The sequence below is a fragment of the Kockovaella imperatae genome (assembly GCF_002102565.1).
Source record: "Kockovaella imperatae strain NRRL Y-17943 chromosome Unknown BD324scaffold_2, whole genome shotgun sequence".
In the NCBI taxonomy this organism is placed as follows: Eukaryota; Fungi; Basidiomycota; class Tremellomycetes; order Tremellales; family Cuniculitremaceae; genus Kockovaella; species Kockovaella imperatae.
In genome coordinates this window covers 176,393-188,876 of record NW_019028942.1, presented here as the reverse complement: position 1 = coordinate 188,876, position 12,484 = coordinate 176,393, and the positions used below count along the sequence as shown (strand labels likewise).

The 12,484-nt window shown below is 52.5% G+C and overlaps 6 protein-coding genes across 6 annotated transcripts; 4 read left to right on the top strand and 2 right to left on the bottom strand.

Moving 5' to 3' along the window:
- Positions 1–165: 165 nt before the first annotated feature.
- BD324DRAFT_614365 (hypothetical protein) lies at positions 166–1,756 on the top strand. The gene is made up of 7 exons (XM_022014590.1): positions 166–282; positions 344–442; positions 614–749; positions 1,017–1,171; positions 1,231–1,325; positions 1,403–1,562; positions 1,621–1,756. Exons 1-6 carry the CDS (start codon positions 268–270, stop codon positions 1,464–1,466), a joined length of 564 nt encoding a protein of 187 aa, XP_021873407.1. The 5' UTR covers positions 166–267; the 3' UTR covers positions 1,467–1,562; positions 1,621–1,756.
- A 153-nt stretch (positions 1,757–1,909) lies between these two features.
- BD324DRAFT_576317 (histone H3) lies at positions 1,910–2,540 on the bottom strand (the record flags this gene model as incomplete). Its single annotated transcript, XM_022013183.1, has 4 exons — positions 1,910–2,030; positions 2,088–2,207; positions 2,296–2,404; positions 2,480–2,540. 4 exons carry the CDS (start codon positions 2,538–2,540, stop codon positions 1,910–1,912), a joined length of 411 nt encoding a protein of 136 aa, XP_021873406.1.
- Positions 2,541–3,483: 943 nt separating this feature from the next.
- BD324DRAFT_614360 (WD40-repeat-containing domain protein) lies at positions 3,484–5,721 on the top strand. Its single transcript, XM_022014589.1, has 4 exons — positions 3,484–4,063; positions 4,127–4,231; positions 4,295–5,441; positions 5,529–5,721. Exons 1-4 carry the CDS (start codon positions 3,543–3,545, stop codon positions 5,637–5,639), a joined length of 1,884 nt encoding a protein of 627 aa, XP_021873405.1. The 5' UTR covers positions 3,484–3,542; the 3' UTR covers positions 5,640–5,721.
- A 1,462-nt stretch (positions 5,722–7,183) lies between these two features.
- BD324DRAFT_614356 (histone H2A-1) lies at positions 7,184–8,226 on the bottom strand. The gene is made up of 4 exons (XM_022014588.1): positions 7,807–8,226; positions 7,653–7,748; positions 7,410–7,597; positions 7,184–7,347 (listed from the first exon to the last, which is right to left on the bottom strand). The coding sequence occupies exons 1-4, from the start codon at positions 7,877–7,879 to the stop codon at positions 7,312–7,314; spliced, it is 393 nt and encodes a 130-aa protein (XP_021873404.1). The 5' UTR covers positions 7,880–8,226; the 3' UTR covers positions 7,184–7,311.
- Positions 8,227–8,323: 97 nt separating this feature from the next.
- BD324DRAFT_222970 (histone-fold-containing protein) lies at positions 8,324–9,322 on the top strand. Its single transcript, XM_022012218.1, has 5 exons — positions 8,324–8,451; positions 8,519–8,602; positions 8,666–8,919; positions 8,980–9,145; positions 9,221–9,322. The coding sequence occupies exons 1-4, from the start codon at positions 8,449–8,451 to the stop codon at positions 9,047–9,049; spliced, it is 411 nt and encodes a 136-aa protein (XP_021873403.1). The 5' UTR covers positions 8,324–8,448; the 3' UTR covers positions 9,050–9,145; positions 9,221–9,322.
- A 309-nt stretch (positions 9,323–9,631) lies between these two features.
- On the top strand, positions 9,632–12,072 carry BD324DRAFT_576411 (hypothetical protein; the record flags this gene model as incomplete). Its single annotated transcript, XM_022013185.1, has 3 exons — positions 9,632–10,968; positions 11,048–11,280; positions 11,345–12,072. 3 exons carry the CDS (start codon positions 9,632–9,634, stop codon positions 12,070–12,072), a joined length of 2,298 nt encoding a protein of 765 aa, XP_021873402.1.
- Positions 12,073–12,484: the final 412 nt, after the last annotated feature.

Below are 12,484 nucleotides of genomic sequence, written 5' to 3'. Positions count from 1 at the left end.
CGTTGATACCTGTCCAGATACTGTTGCCCATCTTCTCGCCATAGCTCACATCCCACTCGAACAGACAACGCCCGACTTGGACCCAATGGACGCAAGTCTGCAGGCGGGGAATTTAGACAAAGCGAGGGTTACTAATCCCATCTTTCGTTCTCATTAGAAAAATATTTACTAATGAACGTCTCCGCCTCCCCTGTCCGTCACTCAGCGTCGTCCGATCAGCTTAGCTAGCTGCCTGCTATCTCTCTCGACCAACGACCTCCACCAGACATGGCTCTTCCAAGGGTAAGCTAGCATCTTCATGATACATCGAGATTTTCTGGCACCATCTGATCCACCCCTGTAGTCCTCTTACGACCCTCGAAGGGTTTTCACCATCGCCTTTCCTAAATTCGAAGTTGGTCCCAAGACCAGGCAGATCGGGACGTATCTGGCGGGTATACTAGTGAGTCTGAGGGCGAGGCGGGCATTGGGCGAACTCGGAGCAACAAAGACACCCGTCGCAAGAGGTCTAATTCTGTGGTCGACCCTGCATGTCGACCTATACACAGCGAGATGCCTTAGACTCCGTGATGTCTCCCTCCCCCCAGCATCACCGCTGACTCTTATCACTCAGTTCACATTCTCCTTTTTCCTCCTGTTCGATGCTGCCACCCTCTCATCACATGCTAAGCCACCCGCGGATTCTCCTCATGATGTAGTACCGGTCCATATGAGCTTTGTCGATTGGATCCCGGCCATATGCTCGACAGGTGAGTACTGACAAGGAAATCACGGTGTCCCCTTTGTCCCAGGACTCGCACACCGAGATGATAAACGAGCGTGAGAGCGAGCAGCACCAACCGGCCATCACCAAGCTAGATGATTGGCAGGTTCTCATCCTCTGCTCCTTGTCCTCTGCGCCCTCCCTACTTCGTCGGCGCGCTCTCATGTCTCCGCTATGCAGCCCCCCCCCCCCCCCCCCCCCAACCGCGTGGAACCCCACGAACAAAGGTAGACTGACTGACCCCACTTCCCAGTCGGCTTCCTCATCACCTCCTTACTCGACAAATCTCACCTTCAATCCGCATTCTCAGGTGACTCATGGGGCAGCGAAGGTCCAGCAGCCGTACGAGCCAGAGTTGTCCTTTTCATCGGAGTGGCATTCATGGCTGGTGGTCTCGCAGGAAGTCTGGTGAGTCGTTTTGAGGTGTCGCTGGTGTTGTGTCTAAGTGCTGATGCCTCGCCGTACAGACTGTCTTGATACTTAAGTACATCATCCCGGATTACATTGGTTATATTTACTATGGTGGTGCTAATGTCGGTATGAACGCTGGAATTATGCTGTCGTGAGTATCGGCGAGGCTCGCATAGCGTTCTGCTGTACAATCTCGAGCACCATGACCGGTTCTGATGCCCTTCCCAGTGCAATGGTCCTGTGGGTCGCACAGAGCGGAAGTGACGAGTACGAATACCAGTTGACCGTGTGAGAGTCCTGGCGTCAAGGAGATGATCCATTTGTGAGCGTGTCGATTCAACCTCAATTGCATGTATGCGGTACCCATGTACCTGGATCATGGGTAAAGGTACGCCGCTGGACGTGGCCTTTTGCGCCGTGCACAGATACCAGATTGACGAGGGCAGCTGATCGGGCTTCGAGAGCTATCACGCCGTGACAGCAGGGACTGAACAGTGTGGCTCGATCGCAAGCCTGACATCATCATCAAGCTAGACAACGCGCGAAGCCACAGCAATGCAACGATCACCACTCAACCGCACCGCAAATTCGTTCTGGGCCAGGCTATATGCATCTCCTCTCAAGCCGGCGCATAAACAAAGGAATAAGGAATAACAAATCGAAAGTAAATCTGTCCACCACCTGTCGAAACCTCCTCCTCCTCTCAGACTACACTAGGCTGCCAAAAGAAGCACCTTACGATCGCTCTCCACGGAGTCGTCGAGCGAGTTGGAGATCCTTGGGTTGGATGGTGACACGCTTGGCGTGGATGGCAGCCAAGTTGGTGTCCTCGAACAAGGAGACAAGGTAGGCCTCGCTGGATGGAGCGTCAGCAACGTCCATGAGTTGGTCCACGAAAACGTATGAAACTTACGAAGCCTCCTGGAGGGCCATGACGGCGGAAGATTGGAATCGGAGATCAGTCTTGAAGTCCTGAGCGATTTCTCTGACCAATCGCTGGAAGGGGAGCTTTCGGATGAGGAGCTCGGTGGATCTAGCCACGGAGCGTCAGCACGCTGTTACTCCCACTCGACCTCGACCTCGACCTCGACCTGAAGGCCCTCGTCACATGTCACACTCACTTCTGGTATCGTCGGATTTCTCGCAAAGCGACAGTTCCAGGTCTGTACCTGTGGGGCTTCTTGACTCCTCCGGTAGAGGGAGCAGACTTTCGGGCAGCCTTGGTGGCGACTAGAGGAGGAAGAGGGTGGCTCAATCAGCACGGTCCCGGTCGCGTCGCGCTTGGTTCGCTGCTTGCCAACTCACGCTGCTTTCGAGGCGCCTTTCCTCCGGTGGACTTTCGTGCTGTCTGCTTAGTTCTGGCCATTGTGAATGATTGGGTTTGTGTCGTTGACAAAGAAAAGTCAAGTGATAGTGAGAATGATTGTTAATGAGGACAAGGGTAAGAAGAGGAAGAAGAAGAAGAAGAAGGGAGGGGAGGACAGCGAGTTGATATATCAGAACACGGTGGAGAATAGGATCATCCGGTGGGTGAGGTGGTGGTGGGCGGCGGCGTCGTCAGTCTGTCCAATTGAAAAAAAAATAAAAACTTGGATGGTAAACAAAACAAAACACACACCGTGTCCGAAAATCACGTGATCTCGAATGATCGGAAGATCAGTTGGCGGCGTTTTGTCTTTGCGTTGGATCAGGTTGGATGATGTTGTTGTTGTTGGGACGCGTCGTGACTTTTTGGCCAGGATCATGACGAGTTCCGCAACCCTCGAGGCGTTCGTTGTAAGATGTGGCACAGGTCCGCTTGAAGTACAATGATGTGGCATTGGGTCGGCGTCTACAGGAGCAAAGGGAGCAAACCTATCAGTTCAGCGTGTCGGGTCACATGTTCCGCATTTCTGGGCCCATGTCGCGCAGAGCTCAGGCTAGATGAGAACAAGTATCGACGTACGGAGAGAGGGAAAGGCTTCATGTCCATCCCATCTCTATGGCTTGACAGGGCAGAATCGACGGGCGATCGTTGTGGGCTGTGTCTGAAAAGCATACTTTGATCCATCTTGCTGTCACGCGGGGCCGCGACGATGCATCGACGGATCACCGATTCACTTGATGGTCTGTCGTCTCAGAAGATCCTGACATGAACACCGAGTCTCGTCTTCAGAAGCGCTCTGAAGGCTTTGACCATGCACAGCGCGCGAATCTCTACAGCCGAGCCACAAAGATCAGAATGGGTTGCCACTCATTCACCTATTTGCCACGTGCTGCTGCTCTACCGGCATCCTGGCAGAATTTTGTGTCCACCCTTATTCCATACTGCATTGCCGACGACTGCTGCTGCACTGTAGACCTGATACTCAGCGCTGCAGACGCAAGCATGGACGCCCTCATTGCCGCTGCGGGTCCATTGAAGGCTGGTAAAGGTGCACCACATCATGGTCGTCGAAAGCCTTTGACCTCGCACAAGACGGTGGATAGAGGATCAGAGAAAGAATCCATCGATCCATCTACATTATCTATCCTCGGTTCGACTCGGCTCCCACACGCCTTCCACGATACGCCGCATGCCTCGGGCTCTGGAACTAGCTCCTCGACGTTACGTCCTGATCCGTCTGTGTCCAAAATCAAGGACAAAAAGCTGCGTGCCAAAGTCGCCCGAACGGATGTAGCGACTCAACGAGCGAATAGGGAACGAAACGATGTGAATGAATGGTTGAATGCGCCTTTGGGTGGGGCCGCAGGTGGTATCGAAGTGGATCACGAGGCTGGAGAGAGGACTTGGAGGATAGGTCAAGGAGAGATTGAGAGTGCTGTGGGATTGAGCTCGAGAGGCAAGAAATTCGACCTGAAATTTGATGGGCTTGGAGAATACGTCGTGGATTATACGAGGAATGGACGGTGAGTAATTTTGGGCAGGTGTGGGGCCGATGCCTTTTTTGAGGGACTGAGCCTGTCCCTCAGACACCTCGCTATCGCTTCGAAACTTGGTCATGTGGCTACATTCGATTGGCAGGCTGGAAAGCTGCATTCAGAGATTCAGCTCAGGGAGACCGTACGGGATATCAAGTGAGCTCTTGAAAGGGGAGATGAGGGGTAGTTCCCAAAGTAGGCGATCTGACATATACTCAGGTTCCTTCAGTCCGAGTCCTTTTACGCCGTTGCGCAAAAGAAGTACGTCTACATCTACGATCAAGACGGAGTCGAACTGCACAAGTTAAAACAACATATTGAACCTCTTCATCTTGAATTCCTGCCTTATCACTACCTGCTGGTATCTTCTGGTCATGCAGGGTACCTCAAGTATCATGACGTATCGACAGGTACCCTCCTCACTCAGATCCCCTCTCGACTCGGATCACCCCCATCCATGACTCAGAACGCACATTCCGGCATCATCCATCTGGGTCATACAAATGGGACCATGACGCTATGGTCACCCAACATGACGACTCCGCACGTCAAATTATTGGCTCATCGTGGTCCTGTCAGCTGTATGGCTGTGGATCCGAGTGAGAGGAGTGCGGGAAGATACACCGTCACGGGAGGCATGGACGGTATGGTCAAACTGTGGGACGGTCGCATGTGGGGGAAAGAAGTGAAATCGTGGCATCTCCGGAATCGACCGCAAACTCTGTCCTTCTCAGGTCGAGGCATGTTGGCAATAGGTGGTAAAGGGGGCGTCACAGTGTACAACGATCTTCACTCTGGTTCATCGGCCGATTCTGTACCTGCACCATACCTTAATCTACCAACGCCTAGTCTCACTGCACATTCTGCCAAATTCTGTCCCTTTGACGATATACTCGCCGTGGGTCATTCAAGAGGTATCTCATCACTCCTCGTACCAGGTTCAGGAGAACCAAACTTCGATTCTGGTGAACTTGATGTCTTTGAATCGAGGACGAGGAGGAGAGAGAGAGAAGTCAGGGGTGTTTTGGACAAGATTCGACCGGAACTTATCACGCTCGATACCGAGTTCCTCGGCAAAGTCGGAGACCAAGATAGAGGCACGTACGAGGAGAGACAAGGAAAGAGTTATAGGCAATTGGGAAGAATGGAAAGGTTGGCTTTGGCTGGCGAGGGGGGCGAGGACTCGGACGCGGTCGCGGTCGCGAATGGTGAGACGGTTGAAGGTGTCAGTGATGGGGACGGGAATGCGAATGAGAGCACTCGACCGATCAAGAAGGACAAGGAGAGGCATAAGGCTCGAGGTAAAGGCACAGGGATGAAGAAGTACCTCAAGAAGAAGAGAAAGAACGTTATTGATCCAGCTTTGGTGAGTGTCTTTTCACCTCCGGCCGGACGGCGGGAGAGAGAGCTTGTTCGGCTTCACTGGCTGACACTCGACTCGCGTCCACATTAGATTGCCATGCGGGCCAAAGTTGCTGCCCAGCGTCAAGCCGATGAACAGAAGCGTAAGATCGCTTCGGGAGAAGTGAAGAAAGAGACTGGAGCTTTGGCGAGATTTGGCTGAGGAGCGGTCGGAGGGCGACTATTCTTGATGTATGTATTCTGGTGCATGCATTCTGCATTGGCGAGGCTCCAGGCTGTCATTGGATCAGATCAGCGTAGCATGCTCGGTCTATGCATGATTGTGGCCAGAAGGAGGGGAAAGGCATACGCTCGCTGCAGTCACTCGATCGGTCCTGGACGCGCCGTGTGGCAGCGGATTCCGCCGAAATGTACATATGAAGCTTGTGGATTACGAAGGATCCCTATCCAATTTGAGTAGCTCCATTGGCAGAACCATGATCGGATCTGGCCTGCCAGATGGTGTGATCCACCCGCCATGTCGCAGTTCGTTGCATCGATAGTCCCGTCAGACATTGTATGTCATGCAATTCAATCCTCCATATACATATTAGAGGTCAGCCCGCCACTCGAGTGTTTGGTGCTATACCTGGGCGAATACAGTATGCCCGTTTCCTCGTCCGTCAGGGCTCTCAGCGGTTCAGAAAACGAGAATCGACGTCATCTATACTGTCTCTGAAGGAGACTGAGGGATCCGGATGCATAGGTCTTCTTGGGTCGTTGTGTGCACATCGATCAGATAATGGACAGTCAAAGCTCACTTTAAGAAGTTGGGTATTTCCAAGTGAAGACGATGTCAAGCTTGTGATGTAGTCAGCTATTAGGCGACAACCGACGAAGGTCACGATGCGAAGGATACAGAAGAAGACCAGACAGTGAACCGCAGTGCCCGTATCAGAGGGATGACTCTGAAACAATACTATAAATGTACCGCTTGATGTCCTCAAATCTACAATCTGCCATAACCCGAAGGTATCTAGGACTATTGGGGGAAGGAAGGCACCTAGCGCAAGCCTTCCCAGCTCCCAAATTGAGCTTGTCGGAGAGTCATAGATGAGTATCCCTCCAATTCATGGCTCGCCTGCACTGCACTTTGCTGTACAGACCAGCTCTGACAAGTCGCCGGCATGCGGGGGGCATGTAGTGTTAAACATGGGCTGACTATCAAGTCTATGAACGTTGAAGCCCAATGTGCGATACCAAGAGGACACACTCCCACCCCAGACGACAGTAAAACCTTGGAATCACCCCCTCCAGCCCCTCATGCGACCTTGAGCTTAAGCTAGAGACTGGACGTTCCGTCACATACCCTGCCACCGGTTGCCACCGCCGGTCTTCGTGTTCATTTTGCTTCCGCTACTGATTTGCGAGGTGAGTCGCGTCTGTGCCATGGACTGAGCAGCCTCATGGATTCGCGCAGTGGGCACATCAATCGAGTCAAGGAGCGCGACTGTCTCGGAACGAGACGAGCGATACATCGTAGGCTATCCGTAATTTCTGCTTGATGGGCGCATGAATGGTTCTCGTACGCATCTCCTTGACACGTTATGTGGAGTCCTCGAACCTTGACAAGGGGCGATAGCACAGGCTCGCAAACAGCTCTTGGAGAAGATTACAGGAGCGTTGAGATCAACAGACAGGTCAGCGACGGAAAAGACACCAAACGGATATGACAGGCACGAGATGCCAACAACGGACAGCACACAGTCAGGTCACGAAGGTTGCATCTCATAGGATGGCATAGGAAAGAAAGCTAGCGAAAGCGAAAAGAGGTGTACAAAGGTGTAGGCTACGTCCCATCAAAGCCTCGAATCTCCATCGAACATGAAAACGTTCTAAACTTCCAGAGAAGCTTTGACACCCTTCTTGGTCTGGGGTAAAACAGGTCAGCACGATGTTTCGATGAAACGAGCTAAGAAAAGTGGAGACCCACCTTGGAAGGGAGCAATTCGTTGAGAATGTTGGGCAAGACACCACCTTGAGAGATGACGACGTGTCCGAGGAGTTTGTTGAGCTCTTCGTCGTTTCGGACGGCGAGCTGAAGGTGACGGGGGACGATACGTGACTTCTTGTTGTCTCGGGCAGCGTTACCGGCAAGTTCGAGAATCTCAGCAGCAAGGTCTGATACCAAGCGTCAGCCGAGCCGCGATGTGTACGATGGCCATTCAACACTCACACTCGAGGACGGCGGCGAGGTAGACGGGAGCACCGGATCCGATTCTAGGAGCGTAGTTTCCCTTCTTCAAGAGACGGTGGATACGACCGACGGGGACTGAGAGAGAGGTAAGCTTGCAGCCTATAAGACGTTCGATGGATGTGTCAGGACTCACATTGAAGACCCGCCTTGGAGGATCGGGAAGAGGACTTGGTGTCAGCACCAGATTTACCGCCTTTGCCGGACATTGTTGATAGTTGGTTTGGGGGTTGGGTGGGATAAGAGTGTAAGAGTGTATTGTGAAGTGGGTTGATTTGGTTAAGGGAAGAAAAGGAGTGAAGCTCGGAACAAGTCTTTATAAAAGAGGACTCGTTGGGAGGCTTTCGTTGTTTGGGGACTGTCGAAGGGATGTTATGCCCCGGGATGGAAATGAATGACAGCTACACTGAAAATCCCAACAAAACGCCCAATCATCACAGCCAAAATATCGTGACGTGGAAGATTTGTAGACGTGACGCGTATAAACTGATGACGTGGAACATTTTCTCAGCCCTGGTGGAGTTTTAGGTCGCGCGTATACAATGTCAATTTGGACGCCTCTCTGTCATTCATTGCAACCACCATCCCACCCTCCATCGTGTTGTTTAGATCTATCGACACGCGAAGCAACCATTGGCTTGCTTCATAAAACCCATCCACATCTCACCTCGAGTGTCTTTCTTTCTTCCCTTCTCTACCCAATCAACAACTCTACTTCTTCTTACATTTCTCAGTCTTAAGACTTTTCGTCACAAACCCCAACAACAACCCATTCACAATGGTGAGTCGTCGTCTGTGGTCACTTGCCACCGCTCGCGATCATCACTGACATTGCCTTCCTCCCGCAGGCTCCCAAATCTACTGTCGCTTCCAAGGCTCCTGCCTCTCAAGCCTCCAAGGCTCCCGCTGGTGCTTCCAAGGCCCCTGCCAAGGTGAGCACTATCCATTCTTCTGTTACCTGGCCGCCGTTGACGTTCGTTCATCAGGCCGCTAAGACTGCTGCCAAATCCGGAGACGCCAAGAAGAGGACCAAGAAGAGGGTCGAGTCTTACTCCACCTACATCTACAAGGTCCTCAAGCAAGTTCACCCCGACACTGGTATCTCCAACAAGGCCATGGCTATCCTCAACTCCTTCGTCGCCGATATCTTTGAGCGAATCGCTTCTGAGGCTTCCAAATTGGCTTCTTACAACCACCGATCTACCATTTCCTCCCGAGAAATCCAGACCTCTGTCCGATTGATCCTTCCGTGAGTCTATCCGGTCCATCCTTTCCTCTGGGCCACCTCGGCTGACATACCTGGCCTCAGTGGTGAACTTTCCAAACACGCCATCTCTGAAGGCACCAAGGCCGTCACCAAGTTCTCTAGCTCCAAGTAGAGAGAGAATTCATGGTGGTTGGAAATCATTCGGGATCCATTCTCTTTCGTATCTTATCCCTCTTTGTAACAGACCTTCTCCTTGTCACCTCGACTCGTGGGTAGATACGCCTTTTTTACACCTTCGTCTTCGCTACCTATGTTGAGATGAATCCGTCTCCTGACATTGTAGTACATGAGCCTGCTGCTGTCCGCGACTTGAATTGATGTTCGAGATAAACGACCAAAGGTCTCCCAAAGCTCATGCGTCACTGTCGTCGCAGTCGTGCAACATCTCGTGCTGCCAGCGTCACTGCTCATGCCTTTCTCCCTGTCCCTCATCGCCAGCTGATCTGACGCCGACCTTTGAAATCTCGCCGCCTCCAGCCGAAAACTCGGAAAGTCAACAATTTGTCTATTCGCGTTCTCCCTAACCTCTTTCTCTCTTGATATCTTTCATCCGAGACTGGGTCGGGCAGGCGAGCATCCTACAATGGCTCAAATTCTTCCTCAACGGTTCAATGCCTCTCCACATTTGCCCTCCTCCATGTCCCCACAAATGCCGGGTCAAACCTCACACCCATCCTATCCCCGACCACCGGGCATGTCCAACAACCCAAACCAAGGCGGTCGGCCCCAAGCCTCAAGCGGTCCCCAAGCATCCACTTCGACTGGCGCTGGAAACTCGTCATCGAGCAATGCTAATCCTCCTAAACCCTTTCAAGTGTATCTTCCCACCATCAACGACCTGCATCCAGGACCTCGCAATCGACTCTTTCTAGCTCTCAAATCTGACATTCCATCAGAGATCGAATGGGCACTACCCAAGCTCGTCACGGGCTCTTACGCCGCTGTCCAAGCTGATTTGTTCAGGCTCGACGCGTATATCGACAGTGTCCCGACATTGCTTAGATGGCCTCAGAGGTGGATCAAGCAGTTGACCAAGGGTCAGCGACCGTCCTTCCCGCATCCTTCAGACGACATGGCAGATGATGAGATGCCCCAGATCTCCAGCTCGACCCATTTTGATCGACCGTCCGTCGATCTGTGGACGTATCCTTCTACGTCTTCATCATCCAAGCAGCTTTTCATCGACCCAGTGGTCGAGAAACGAGCTTGCGAATGCTTGCTTGTCCTTCGTAATGCGGCGTTTCTCAAGCCTTCCGAAGGTAAATCAAGCAATGCAGAGTGTATTGGACGCTCTGAAGATTATCTCGAGTTTCTGGAATCGTTCTTCAGCTTGCCTTGCACGACGCTCATGGATATCAGCATGGAACGACCAGAGATGTTGCATCATCTCTTGAACCTCTTATCATTCACACTTCCGTTCCTCCCGCTCGCCCGTCAATCTGGATCACCTCGAACAGATAGTCTAGCCAAGACCTTTACGTCGACTCTACCCTGGCTTCTTGTCCAATCTCGAGATCTTGGAATGATCAAATTGATTTTCCCACTCCTCATTTCAACTCTACGCATCCCTTCGCTTCCACCTTGCGACCCCTCACTCCTCCCACACCTCTTGTATCTCATCACACTCCAAGACCCATCCCAACCGTCCTCGCTCATCCTCGAACTCTCTCTCGACCTCCTCGTCGCTCTGACGCTCAGCTCTCAAAACCCCACACTGTCCATCCTTGCCAGTCAACAATTCCCAGCTCATCTCAAAAACCTTGTCATGCTCCTCGAACACGGGGCTAAGCGGACGACCATCGTCTCGGACCCCCCTTCTCAAGTCGTCGGAAAAGTCATCAAGAACCCTGCGCTCGGGTCCTTGCTGGCTGAAGAGTCCAGTCGGCGCCGTGCGATCCAACGAGAAAAAGCTCAACAGACTTTACCTCAAGGTGGAGTCGAGTTAGAGACAGGCGACAAACCACCATCGTTGAGCTTGGCACAGAGAACAAAGCTATATCAAATGTCAGAGCCCAGGCGCTCCATGGCATGGTGAGTGTCGTCTTCTCTTCCCCTCCTCTCTCCCCACCCCTCTTTTATTTCTGCTCTCTCGCTCACGCTTGCGATGCAGGATGCACGAAACGTTTGTCTACTCGTCCACTTCTCAGCTCCTTCAGGTAACCTTCTGGCACGCCTACCGAGACTTTTTCCAGCACTCCAAGACGGTCGAACCGCTCGTCAGTGCATCTGAAGTCATTCGACATGTCACCGACGCGTTTCCCGGGGCGATGGCAAAGGCGTATACGGATGAACAGGGTCAGAGCAAGTTTGTGATTGCTGGGATCGGCTTTAGAAAAGGCTCAGGTGAGTATTCGCTCTCGAACGTCTTGAAAGCAAACCCTGACAACACCCCATGCGCTTCATGCAGAAGACGAAGATCGTTACCTGTGTCTTTGGAAAGACTGCGATGCTCCGCCCAACGCGACGACCACGTCTGATCTCCTGACCCACATTCAAACAAATCATATCTCCGCCACATCGCCCCCCACCGCGTGTTGCTGGTCTACCTGCACACACTCTCCGTTCTCCCTCTCGCACCTTTTGACTCACTTACCGTCCTCCTCGACCGACTCTGCACCTCCTCGGATGCCAGAGACCATCACTGTCCCTCAGTCCATGCCTGAACACCTTTACAACTATTCGCGGATCACCGCTTTCCCTCCGCCTCCTCTAGGACCGAGTCACAAGTTGCATTTCGAGCGAGTCATTACGCACACGGATCCCCAGCGACATACACCGACCGGCACGACGTTTTTAGCAGCATTAGTCATTCGAAATTTGGCAAAGTGTCTCAGGACGGAAATACAATCGAGTCTACCCATGACGGATCAAGGGCTGGCAGAGAGGAAGAAACATTTGATGGAAGAAAGGTTCGGGTTACCGATACCGGAGACTGTTCTGCGCGAGGAGGAAGAAGAGGAGCGTGCCGCGCGAGGTGGTGGCGCTGAACGGATAGGGAATGATATGGGCTTGAACCAGCGTCAAAGAGAAAGAGCGAGGCTGGCGTTTGGTGCCGTGGAAGAGAGATTGGGAGATGTGATACAGGAGAACATGTCAGGATTAGGGCAGTATCTCGTGGACGCGTTAGGGTGGTAGTTGGCGTCACATCCGCCGGCGTGCGGACGTCTATGTAGTCGCAATGCACCCCAGGAAACATGTCTACTGCAGTCATTCTTTGACGCCAGAGCCGAGCAAGAGGTAATCAGATCTCATCGGAACCCTGGGGGTCGCGAGTTCTCTCGCCCGAAACGCCGACAACGGAAACGAAAGAGAAGAAGGAAAAAACCGTCCGACCGCCAGCCGAGATGCGCAATACGCGACTCCGCGATAATGTTGCCTGTATGTCTGCTTGACGAAGCTTGGCTCTTCGATTCGAAAGGCCGCCGCTTCGGACTTTGAGCAGCGGATCACGGATCTATACGCATGTGCAGGTTGCAGATGCGCGGGCACACACTGCAAAAGGTTTTGTCTGAAATGAGGCTGATTCACAACTCTACCCCGATGCACC